We start from the raw sequence: 15,737 nt of genomic DNA, 5'->3' as shown, positions 1-15,737 counted from the left end.
AATTACATTTCAGAATGGTCGGCGTTAAGTTTAATAGGGATAGACCTTCCACTCACAGACAAGAAAACCAAGGAAAACTCTACCGATCCAGGAAAAAAAGAAATGAATTCAGCACACATAAAAAGAAAAAGACGGGATCCATTCTCGAGCCACGGAATCAAATCCAATAATTGCTAAATCTCCCTTTGCAACCCCCCTCGTAAAGAAATGCCCTCAACAAAATACTCGTAACAGAATATCATGGGGGGTGCACTGTTGCCATAACCGTTTCTCAAAGGGCCGCGAGGAGGAGATGCTCGCTGGACGTTAATAAGAACTCGCTCGGCCTCTTTTGTTGATCTCACAAAATCAACTCATTTTGAGGTGCGAGCTGAAAGCGAGCAAATGTTCAAAGCAAGTGACCGTGGCCTGTAGGAACGAAATGACATGTGTACTATATAGGACCATCCAATCAGACAGCCATTCGGTTCCTTCTATAGCTTAGAAAAAGTCATCGACACTTGAAAAGAAAGACGCTGCTGTGGACGGGAAACGAAAAGGAGGAAGAAAGTTATTTGTTGAGTTGTGTGTGAAAGTCTATATAGACGCATAGTGATGCCGTGGCCTCTATAGGCCCTGGTGTTATTACAACTCGAGAGGCAGAGCGAGAGAATTTGAATTGAGAGAGAGAAGGCCCAGGCCTTGACCATGGGTCCAGCCCAGCCCGGACTAAATTCCATTACCCACTCAAACAAACCACGAGGACGATTTAATTCCCACGAGTGAAATCATTATGCAAAAAAAAATATATAGTACTCAATCCCAACACAAAAGAGACGTGTAATTCTTAAATTCTGCATGAACATTTGAGGCCAGATTTTCTTGTTTTTCCTCCTGATGTTGGTTGACTGTGATAAACCCCGAACAAGTATCAAGTTATCAAGTTGCACCAACCTTTTGTAATAAGAGTATTTTGTCTAATCCCAAATTGCTGTCGAATTTTCTTAATGCTGAGCTCGTAAAGCCTAGGATTAGGAAGCGAGTGTGAGGAGAGGAGAGGAGGGGGAAAAGTTTTGTGCCTTTAGCCGGCAGGATTGAAAAAAGGAAGAGAAGGACTCGCGGATGTTGTCGGAGCTTGTTAAAACGATGAAGCATAAAATACGATATTTTAAGAACCCAGCTCGAGAGGGGAACGGTGGGCTACATAGGTCCCTTGGTACATTTTTCGACGCAGGGAGGTATAATTCAGACTGGCCGAGCAGTTCCCAGCACCTGCGAGGTGAGGCCACAGACTTCAAAGCCTCCACGAGCCACAATACTCTGGAGACAAACCGCTCGCACCGCACAACGAGGATTCTACACCACGCGGCTGCAGAGCTCCAAAAGATGCTGTTTACGATGCGCGTTTCAGACGTTCCTTTATATTAGCTGTAAAAGGTATATATATATATATATATATAAATAAGTATAGGTATTTGTATCGTCTGCTTGGCTAATTTAGGACCGTAAGGCGACCATGCATGGTACACACACAGGTAAGAAAGTATTCATTTGAGTTGTTGGAAAATTACAAATCGAAATCTTTCCGAATAATACGATGTATTCTATTCAATCATCTGGACTGATCAGTCTTTTATCGAGACTTTTAGAAAAGGAAAAACATTTAAAGAGAACACTTTAAAAGTATGGATAAACTGCAGCATAAAGCGCACATTTCAAGTTGGGTATAAATTGAGAAAGATGACAAGTGTTTATTTTTTTGCTAAATCAATCAAATTCATATAGGCCTAATCGCCTACTCTAAAATTAAACGATGTAAAGTTCCATATTCTGCATTTAAGTTTATTATTCGATATTTTCAATAGGAAATCCATACAATTTGTTTTATAGCATAATTCAATAAATAAACGGATAGGCCAAAATCAAAGCTAATCAACATTTGTAAGTCGCTCTGGATAAGAGCGTCTGCTAAATGACTTAAATGTAAATGTAAATCTAAACATCCGGACATAAGTAAACACAGCGTGAAGGATATTAGAAATAAAAAGTCCAAGTGTGTTTAAACAGCCGGAGTAGATAAATGACTAAATAATTACACCGTTATTTTAGACCTTCACCACATCATTTACATCACACACTCCATGCTGCCACTGTAATGCATTATTACAGTCTACCCCCCCCCTCCCACCACCACCACTGTAATGCATTATTAGTCTACCCCCCACCACCACCACCACTGTAATGCATTATTACAATCTACCCCCCCACCACTGTAATGCATTATTACAGTCTACCCCCCACCACTGTAATGCATTATTAGTCTACCCCCCCCACCACCACCACCACTGTAATGCATTATTACAATCTACCCCCCCACCACTGTAATGCATTATTACAGTCTACCCCCCACCACCACCACTGTAATGCATTATTACAGTCTACCCCCCACCACCACCACCACCACCACTGTAATGCATTATTACAGTCTACCCCCCCCACCACCACCACTGTAATGCATTATTACAATCTACCCCCCCACCACCACCTCTCTCTCCTTTTCCTCCGTCAAAGCTCTGTGATTTGTTAAGGCAACAAACAAATGTCCTTCACCGACTGGGGTGTAATCGTTTGTGACCGCCATTACAGCGCGCGGCTTTATTCAACAGATTATAGCCAACCCGTGATAACTGCGGTATAATACTACCTAGAAACAAAGCGCCTTGGGGGACGTAATATGTATGGATGTACAGTCGGTCCCAAGCAGGGAACCGATCAGCAAATTAATTGGAAAGTATTAGAAAGGCCAGGGAGGAGGTCAGCTGTCAAAACCTATTTTCTTTATTTAATCGGGGATGTATGAGCGAGAGAGAGGGAGTGGTTGCTGCCCGTGACCATGGCTCCAAAACCACCACACGGTCTCCAGCTCCGCGCCTCTCCAATTCAACTCAAACCCCCTTGCCTTTTCCACTGCGTCAAAACCAGGCGAGGGAGAGCGGGACAGCATCTGTTCTCCGTACAAAGTGATTTGGGATAATCTTCCTCCGAGGAAAAGGCTATATAGGCTCCTCGGCATCGAGCTCAAATAAAACCAGACGAAAATACTAATTCATAAACATGCATAAAGCGCAGGGGAATTCAGCAGAGCTGTATGTAATAAGCGTGGCTAAACGCGCGGCTCGCCAGTGTCTACAGTTAGACATTAAAACACTTCTGTTCATCTATTTCAACGAAAAGCACACTAGCATTTGAAAAACTTTTACAAACATAATTTGTATCTTACCACTTGTTAATGGTCAACAACTATGGCCTAACTAGGCTTCCTTCGTTGTTGGAATATTTCAGACATTTCGAATATTGCAAAACAATGAATTTAATGCAACATTTAAAAACGTTTTAAAACTTCACAGAAGCTAGGATGTAACAAATCAAACGAAGACAATGGCACATTATAAACAATACTAATACTATTCATTATTTGTAGGCTACAAGGAAAACATATAAAAAAAAGACAATTCAAATATAGGCCTAAATTGTTGCTCAAACACTCATGATCCAATAGAGTACTCAATATTATATTTCAGACCTCCAATATTCAGAGGCCTCCGTTAAAGTTGTGTACGAGAGAGCTAGTAGCCTAGTCTATTCCACAGAGCTCCAATATTCAGAGGCCTCCGGTAAAGTTATGTACGAGAGAGCTAGTAGCCTAGTCTATTCCACAGAGCTCCAGAAAAACACACCACCAAACACCTGACATGGAGTATGAAAGTTTCGGACTTTATTGAAGACTTGTGTTATGACAGTGGAATAAATAATCACACAGGGAAATGTTCACACGTTTCAGACAGCAGCTGCATTCGGATGTCGTGGAACCGATAGAAATATAACTACTAGAATGATCTGAGGGGCTATATGCCCTTTCTGATAATTACATTTCTATTGATGGAACCAGGAGATCGAAGCACAAATAAAAGCAACACATGATCTTCTTCAGTATGTGTATAATAAATATAAACAAAACGCCCTTTTGATTAAAAAGCAAGAAATGCAAGAATATGACATGGTTGTGTCGTGATAAAAACGGCAATTAAATAAAAGTTATTCTGCTTTCTTTGCTTTCAACTGCTTGCGGAATTGATCCAGGAAAAAAAAGTTTTTTGTATGCCGTTGTCAGAGCGGTGATGAAATATACAAAATGTTGGACACGACCCCCGCCTCAGCTCTGCTCCTTACCCCTCTACTCTTCCTCCGCCCCTCCCCCTCACCCCCCTCCTTATCACCGAGCCAGCTCTTCTTCTGAAATGTTTGGTTAACCGCATTCAAGCGAACAAAAAAAAAAATCATAACAGTTTTTCGCTTTATGAACTGCATCTTGAAATATTACCGTTAAAAACATTACACACAGTCAAGTAATAAACATAGCTTGAAAATACTGATATCGTGAATTATACTCTTTTTTTTTGTTTGTTTTTAAAGTCCAACTGAAACAATAGACATCAGTATAATATCATTGGCTATCATCACCAACGTCCCCAATAAAACAACTCGCGCTGTACCTCAGAACCACTATAAAGGAATCTCTGTCTCCAAGCTCCTCAACATTGAAACATTCTGCCAAGAGAAGGCTGTGTGTGTCTGAATGAAATGCAATCCCTCCCGTGGTAGGTTTTCACTGGGCTGTAATATGCCATCATTTATATGTATATTAAAATACAAGTACCTTGCTTGATAAAGCAACAACAACACAATAAAAACAATCTAGTGTGTTGTATAAGCAGGACACATTTCCATGTCAGTATAAAGCTGGTTCAAGACATCATGTTCTCATCCTTACAGAGGCTTTACACCTCCCACCCACATGGCTCCCTGGTTCCTATATAGTGAGGGGCTCTGGTCAAAAGCCCTTTATATGGGATAGGGTTGCATGTAGGATGCTTTTAGTTTAGCAGTAAAACCATCACAGCCCTTGACCAAAAAACAACAACATGATTTACATTTCAGGGTTCAAATAAACTTAAAATACAGGTTTCTCAAATAGTCAATATAATAATAATAATAATTATAATAATGTCAATATAATGGTATATTAATAACAATATGTCAATATAATAATTATTATAATTATAATAATGTCAAGAAATGGTATATTAAAACAATATGTCAATATAATGGTATATTAATAATTACAATAATAATAGTCAATATAATAATAATACAATTCTTGTATCGATCAAACAAATATTATAGTCTGTATCTGTGTCCCAAAAGGCACTCTATTCCCTATATAGTGCACTATGTTGCCCTGGTCAAAGTAATATATAGGACATATAGGGTGTCATTTGGGACGAAGACTATATATATGTGTGTGTGTGTGTGTGTGTGTGAAATGAAATGACAATCATTGAAGGACACACTTCTCTTCCTTCTTGGCCATCTTGCCTTTGTTCTGCTCTAGGGTTCTTTCCAGGTGTTCATCTTCCTCCTCCGCCCTGCGGAACACAGCCAGGTCAAGGGTTAGAGGTCAGGGGTTAGAGAGCAGGAGGTCACATGATACAGGAGGGAGACAGGTAGAGGGACAGCAGACACGGGACTGTACACAGAGGCTGGGTGCCATGGCAACGGTCGCCGTGCCACCTGTGAATGGAGCGGCGGCGCACCAGGAGAGCAGATTTGACCTTTAACCCCCTGCAGCATGTCACCCTATTGGTTGATATCAGTCTCTCTTTATGGTTGTGTGTGTGACTGTGTGTGTGAGACGTACTGTTTCTCCTGTGCATCGAGGTCTCTGACCAGCGCGTCTCGTTTGTTGACCAGTATGACCAGTTCATCCAGCAGCAGCTGCTCTCTTCTCTTCTGAGCCTCTGTCTTCTGCCAGTCTGGAGAGGAGAGAGAAGATTAGCACCAACTACAATACTACTACAGTACTACTACAATACTACTACAGTACAGATCTACCACTACTACCACCACTGATACTACTACTACTACTACTACTACCACCACTGATACTACTACCACTGATACTACTACTACTACCAATACTACCACCACCACTACTACTACAACCACTGATACTACTACTATTGATACTACAACCACTAATACCACTGATACTACCACCACCACCACCACTAATACTGATACTACCACCACCACTAATACTGATACTACCACCACCACTAATACTGATACTACCACCACCACCACTAATACTGATATTACCACCACCACTAATACTGATACTACCACCACTAATACTGATACTACCACCACTAATACTGATACTACCACCACTAATACTGATACTACCACCACCACCACCACCACTAATACTGATACTACCACCACCACCACTAATACTGATACTACCACCACCACTAACACTGATATTACCACCACCACTACTAAAACTGATACTACCACCACCACTACTAATACTGATACTACCACCACTGATACTACCACCACCACGAATACTGATACTACAACTACCACCACTAATACTGATACTACCACCACCACTACTAATACTGATACTACCACCACCACTAATACTGATACTACCACCACCACGAATACTGATACTACAACTACCACCACCACTACCACCACTAATACTGATACTACCACCACCACCACTAATACTGATACTACCACCACTAATACTGATACTACCACCACCATGAATACTGATACTACAACTACCACCACCACTACCACTACTAATACTGATACTACCACCACCACCACTACTAATACTGATACTACCACCACCACTACTACCACCACCACTAATACTGATACTACCACCACCACTAATACTGATACTACCACCACTACTGATACTACTACCACCACCACTAATACTGATACTACCACCACCACTACTACTGATACTACCACCACCACTAATACTGACACTACCACCACCACTAATACTGACACTACCACCACCACTAATACTGATACTACCACCACCACTAATACTGATACTACCACCACCACTAATACTGATACTACCACCACCACTAATACCACTGATACTACCACCACCACCACTAATACTGATACTACCACCACCACTACTAATACTGATACTACCACCACTAATACTGATATTACCACCACCACTACTAATACTGATACTACCACCACTGATACTACCACCACCACTAACACTGATACTACCACCACCACTAATACTAATACTGATACTACCACCACCACTAATACTGATACTACCACCACCACTACTAATACTGATACTACCACAACCACTACTAATACTGATACTACCACCACTGATACTACCACCACCACTACTAATACTGATACTACCACCACTGATACTACCACCACTAATACTACCACCACCACCAGTACTACTAATACTGATACTACCACCACCACTAATACTAATACTGATACTACCACCACCACTAATACTGATACTACCACCATCACTACCACTACTACTGATACTTCAACTACCACCATTAATACTGATACTACCACCACCACTAATACTGATACTACCACCACCACTACTAATACTGATACTACCACCACTGATACTACCACCACTACTAATACTGATACTACTACCACCACTGATACTACCACCACTACTAATACTGATACTACCACCACTACTAATACTGATACTACTACCACCACTGATACTGATACTACTACCACCACTAATACTGATACTACCACCACCACTAACACTGATACTGATACTACCACCACTACTAATACTGATACTACCACCACCACTAATACTGATACTACCACCACTGATACTACCACCACCACTAATACTGATACTACCACCACTGATACTACCACCACCACTACTAATACTGATACTACCACCACTGATACTACCACCACCACTAATACTGATACTACCACCACTGATACTACCACCACCACTACTAATACTGATACTACCACCATCACTAATACTGATACTACCACCACCACTAATACTGATACTACCACCACTGATACTACCACCACCACTAATACTGATACTACCACCACTGATACTACCACCACCACTAATACCGATACTACCACCACTGATACTACCACCACCACTACTAATACTGATACTACCACCATCACTAATACTGATACTACCACCACTACTAATACTGATACTACCACCACCACTAATACTGATACTACCACCACCACTACTAATACTGATACTACCACAACCACTAATACGGATACTACTACCACCACTAATACTGATACTACCACCACCACTACTACCACCACCACCACCACCACCACCAATACTGATACTACCACCACCACTACTAATACTACCACCACCACTAATACTGATACTACAACTACCACCACTAATACTGATACGATACCACCACTAATACTGACTACCACCACCACTAATACTGATACTACCACCACCACCACTAATACTGATACTACCACCACTAATACTGATACTACCACCACCACTAATACTGATACTACCACCACCACTAATACTGATACTACCACCACCACTAATACTGATACTACCACCACCACTAATACTGATACTACCACCACCACTAATACTGATACTACCACCACCACTAATACTGATACTACCACCACCACTAATACTGATACTACCACCACCACTACTAATACTGATACTACCACCACCACTAATACTGATACTACCACCACCACTACTAATACTGATACTACCACCACCACTACTACCACCACCACCACCACCACCACCACCACTAATACTGATACTACCACCACCACTACTAATACTACCACCACCACTAATACTGATACTACAACTACCACCACTAATACTGATACTATCACCACCACTAACACTGATACTACCACCACCACTAATACTGATACTACCACCACCACTAATACTGATACTACCACCACCACTAATACTGATACTACCACCACCACTAATACTGATACTATCACCACTGATACTACCACCACCACTAACACTGATACTACCACCACCACTAATACTGATACTACCACCACCACTAACACTGATACTACCACCACCACTAATACTGATACTACCACCACCACTAATACTGATACTATCACCACTGATACTACCACCACCACTAACACTGATACTACCACCACTGATACTACCACCACTACTAATACTGATACTACCACCACTGATACTACCACCACCACTAACACTGATACTACCACCACTGATACTACCACCACTACTAATACTGATACTACCACCACCACTAATACTGATACTACCACCATCACTAATACTGATACTACCACCACTACTAATACTGATACTACCACCACCACTAATACTGATACTACCACCACCACTACTAATACTGATACTACCACCACCACTAATACCACTGATACTACCACCACCACCACTAATACTGATACTACCACCACCACTAATACTAATACTGATACTACCACTAACACTGATACTGATACTACCACCACCACTACCACTAATACTACCACTACCACTAATACTGATACTACCACCACCACTAATACTAATACTGATACTACCACTAACACTGATACTGATACTACCACCACCACTACTAACACTGATACTACCACCACCACTACCACTACCACCACTGATACTACCACCACCACTAATACTGATACTACCACCACCACTACTAATACTGATACTACCACCACCACTAATACTGATACTACCACCACCACTACTAATACTGATACTACCACCATCACTAATACTGATACTACCACCACCACTAATACTGATACTACCACCACCACTAATACTGATACTACCACCACCACCACTAATACTGATACTACCACCACCACCACTAATACTGATACTACCACCACCACTAATACTGATACTACCACCACCACTAACACTGATACTGATACTACCACCACCACTACTAACACTGATACTACCACCACCACTAATACTAATACTACCACCACCACTAATACTGATACTACCACCACCACCACTAATACTGATACTACCACCACCACTAATACTGATACTACCACCATTACTAATACTGATACTACCACCACCACCACCACTACTAATACTGATACTACCACCACCACTAATACTAATACTACCACCACCACTAATACTGATACTACCACCACCACTACTAATACTGATACTACCACCACCACTAATACTGATACTACCACCACCACGAATACTGATACTACAACTACCACCACCACTACCACCACTAATACTGATACTACCACCACCACCACTAATACTGATACTACCACCACTAATACTGATACTACCACCACCATGAATACTGATACTACAACTACCACCACCACTACCACTACTAATACTGATACTACCACCACCACCACTACTAATACTGATACTACCACCACCACTACTACCACCACCACTAATACTGATACTACCACCACCACTAATACTGATACTACCACCACTAATACTGATACTACTACCACCACCACTAATACTGATACTACCACCACCACCACTAATACTGATACTACCACCACCACTAATACTGATACTACCACCACCACTAATACTGACACTACCACCACCACTAATACTGATACTACCACCACCACTAATACTGATACTACCACCACCACTAATACTGATACTACCACCACCACTAATACCACTGATACTACCACCACCACCACTAATACTGATACTACCACCACCACTACTAATACTGATACTACCACCACCACCACTAATACTGATATTACCACCACCACTACTAATACTGATACTACCACCACTGATACTACCACCACCACTAACACTGATACTACCACCACCACTAATACTAATACTGATACTACCACCACCACTAATACTGATACTACCACCACCACTACTAATACTGATACTACCACAACCACTACTAATACTGATACTACCACCACTGATACTACCACCACCACTACTAATACTGATACTACCACCACTGATACTACCACCACTAATACTACCACCACCACCAGTACTACTAATACTGATACTACCACCACCACTAATACTGATACTACTACCACTGATACTAACACCACCACTAATACTGATACTACCACCACCACTAATACTGATACTACCACCATCACTACCACTACTACTGATACTTCAACTACCACCATTAATACTGATACTACCACCACCACTAATACTGATACTACCACCACCACTACTAATACTGATACTACTGATACTACCACCACTACTAATACTGATACTACTACCACCACTGATACTACCACCACTAAATACTGATACTACCACCACTACTAATACTGATACTACTACCACCACTAATACTGATACTACTACCACCACTAATACATACTACCACCACCACTAACACTGATACTGATACTACCACCACTAATACTGATACTACCACCACCACTAATACTGATACTACCACCACTGATACTACCACCACCACTAATACTGATACTACCACCACTAATACTACCACCACCACTACTAATACTGATACTACCACCACTGATACTACCACCACCACTAATACTGATACTACCACCACTGATACTACCACCACCACTACTAATACTGATACTACCACCATCACTAATACTGATACTACCACCACCACTAATACTGATACTACCACCACTGATACTACCACCACCACTAATACTGATACTACCACCACTGATACTACCACCACCACTAATACTGATACTACCACCACTGATACTACCACCACCACTACTAATACTGATACTACCACCATCACTAATACTGATACTACCACCACTACTAATACTGATACTACCACCACCACTAATACTGATACTACCACCACCACTACTAATACTGATACTACCACAACCACTAATACGGATACTACTACCACCACTAATACTGATACTACCACCACCACTACTACCACCACCACCACCACCACCACTAATACTGATACTACCACCACCACTACTAATACTACCACCACCACTAATACTGATACTACAACTACCACCACTAATACTGATACGACTACCACCACCACTAATACTGATACTACCACCACCACCACTAATACTGATACTACCACCACCAATACTGATACTACCACCACCACTAATACTGATACTACCACCACCACTAATACTGATACTACCACCACCACTAATACTGATACTACCACCACCACTAATACTGATACTACCACCACCACTAATACTGATACTACCACCACCACTAATACTGATACTACCACCACCACTAATACTGATACTACCACCACCACTACTAATACTGATACTACCACCACCACTAATACTGATACTACCACCACCACTACTAATACTGATACTACCACCACCACTACTACCACCACCACCACCACCACCACCACCACTAATACTGATACTACCACCACCACTACTAATACTACCACCACCACTAATACTGATACTACAACTACCACCACTAATACTGATACTACCACCACCACTAATACTGATACTACCACCACCACTAATACTGATACTACCACCACCACTACTAATACTGATACTACCACCACCACTAATACTGATACTACCACCACCACTAATACTGATACTACACCACTGATACTACCACCACCACTAACACTGATACTACCACCACCACTAATACTGATACTACCACCACCACTAACACTGATACTACCACCACCACTAATACTGATACTACCACCACCACTAATACTAATATCACCACTGATACTACCACCACCACTAACACTGATACTACCACCACCACTAACCACTACTAATACCATACTACCACCAATACTGATACTACCACCACCACTAACACTATACTACCACCACTGATACTACCACCACCACTAATACTGATACTACCACCACCACTAATACTGATACTACCACCATCACTAATACTGATACTACCACCACTACTAATACTGATACTACCACCACCACTAATACTGATACTACCACCACCACTACTAATACTGATACTACCACCACCACTAATACCACTGATACTACCACCACCACCACTAATACTGATACTACCACCACCACTAATACTAATACTGATACTACCACTAACACTGATACTGATACTACCACCACCACTACCACTAATACTACCACTACCACTAATACTGATACTACCACCACTAATACTAATACTGATACTACCACTAACACTGATACTGATACTACCACCACCACTACTAACACTGATACTACCACCACCACTACCACCACTACCACTGATACTACCACCACCACTACTAATACTGATACTACCACCACTGATACTACCACCACCACTAATACTGATACTACCACCACCACTACTAATACTGATACTACCACCATCACTAATACTGATACTACCACCACCACTAATACTGATACTACCACCACCACTAATACTGATACTACCACCACCACTAATACTGATACTACCACCACCACCACTAATACTGATACTACCACCACCACTAATACTGATACTACCACCACCACTAACACTGATACTGATACTACCACCACCACTACTAACACTGATACTACCACCACCACTAATACTAATACTACCACCACCACTAATACTGATACTACCACCACCACCACTAATACTGATACTACCACCACCACTAATACTGATACTACCACCATTACTAATACTGATACTACCACCACCACCACCACTACTAATACTGATACTACCACCACCACTAATACTAATACTACCACCACCACTAATACTGATACTACCACCACCACCACTAATACTGATACTACCACCATCACTAATACTGATACTACCACCATCACTAATACTGATACTACCACCACCACCACCACTAATACTGATACTACCACCACCACTACTAATACTGATACTACCACCACCACTAATACCACTGATACTACCACCATCACTAATACTGATACTACCACCACCACTAATACTGATACTACCACCATCACTAATACTGATACTACCACCACCACTAATACCACTGATACTACCACCACCACCACTAATACTGATACTACCACCACCACTAACACTGATACTACCACTACCACTAATACTGCTACTACCACCACCACTAATACTGATACTACCACCACCACTAATACTGATACTACCACTACCACTAATACTGATACTACTACCACCACTAATACTGATACTACCACCACTAACACTGATACTGATACTACCACCACCACTAATACTAATACTAATACTACCACCACCACCACTAACACTGATACTACCACCACCACACTGATACTGATACTACCACCACCACTACTAATACTAATACTACTACCACCACTAATACTGATACTACCACCACCACCACTAATACTGATACTACCACCACCACTAATACTAATACTGATACTACCACTAACACTGATACTGATACTACCACCACCACTAATACTGATACTACCACCACCACCACTAACACTGATACTACCACCACCACCACTAACACTGATACTACCACCACCACTAATACTGATACTACCACCACCACTAATACTGATACTACTACCACCACTAATACTGATACTACCACCACCACTAACACTGATACTACCACCACCACTAATACTAATACTGATACTACCACCACCACTAATACTAATACTGATACTACCACCACCACTAATACTAATACTGATACTACTACCACCACCACTAATACTGATACTACCACCACCACTAATACTGATACTACCACCACCACTAATACTGATACTACCACCACCACTACTAATACTGATACTACCACAACCACTACTAATACTGATACTACCACCACTGATACTACCACCACCACTACTAATACTGATACTACCACCACTGATACTACCACCACTAATACTACCACCACCACCAGTACTACTAATACTGATACTACCACCACCACTAATACTGATACTACTACCACTGATACTAACACCACCACTAATACTGATACTACCACCACCACTAATACTGATACTACCACCATCACTACCACTACTACTGATACTACTACTACCACAACCACTGATACTACTACTACTGATACTGCTACTACCTCAACCACTGATACTACTACTGATACCACTACCACCACCACCATCACTACTACTGATACCACTACCACCACCACTACCACAACCACTGATACTACTACTACTACTACTACTACTACTACTGATACTACCACCACTACCACTGATACTACTACTACTGATACTACTACTACTACTAATGATACTGATACTACTACTACTGATACTACCACTACTGATACTAATACTACTGATACTAATACTACTGATACTGATACTACTACTACTGATACTAATACTACTGATACTGATACTACTACTAGTACTGATACTGATACTACCACTACTGATACTATTACTAGTACTGATACTGATACTACTACTACTACCGATACTACCACTACTGATACTAATACTACTGATACTGATACTACTACTACTGATACTACCACTACTGATACTAATACTACTGATACTGAGACTACTACTAGTACTGATACTGATACTACTACTACTACTGATACTACCACTACTGATACTACTGATACTGATACTACTACTAGTACTGATACTGATACTACTACTACTGATACTCCCACTACTGATATTACTAC

General features: G+C 41.2%; 1 protein-coding gene across 1 annotated transcript in view; it reads right to left on the bottom strand.

Moving 5' to 3' along the window:
- Nucleotides 1-3,732: 3,732 nt before the first annotated feature.
- The window catches only part of LOC124020467 (EH domain-binding protein 1-like), a 36,761-nt gene continuing 24,756 nt past the window's right edge, over nucleotides 3,733-15,737 (bottom strand). Inside the window, exons 3-4 of the mRNA XM_046335704.1 lie at nucleotides 5,738-5,852; nucleotides 3,733-5,465 (exon numbers count right to left, since the gene is read on the bottom strand). Coding sequence (XP_046191660.1) covers nucleotides 5,375-5,465; nucleotides 5,738-5,852 — 206 coding nt within the window. The 3' untranslated portion in view covers nucleotides 3,733-5,374. The remainder of the gene's footprint in view (nucleotides 5,466-5,737; nucleotides 5,853-15,737) is intronic.

This window comes from Oncorhynchus gorbuscha, unplaced genomic scaffold (genome assembly GCF_021184085.1).
Source record: "Oncorhynchus gorbuscha isolate QuinsamMale2020 ecotype Even-year unplaced genomic scaffold, OgorEven_v1.0 Un_scaffold_827, whole genome shotgun sequence".
In the NCBI taxonomy this organism is placed as follows: Eukaryota; Metazoa; Chordata; class Actinopteri; order Salmoniformes; family Salmonidae; genus Oncorhynchus; species Oncorhynchus gorbuscha.
The sequence above is the reverse complement of the archived record's forward strand: the minus strand, read 5'-3'. Positions and strand labels throughout refer to the sequence as shown.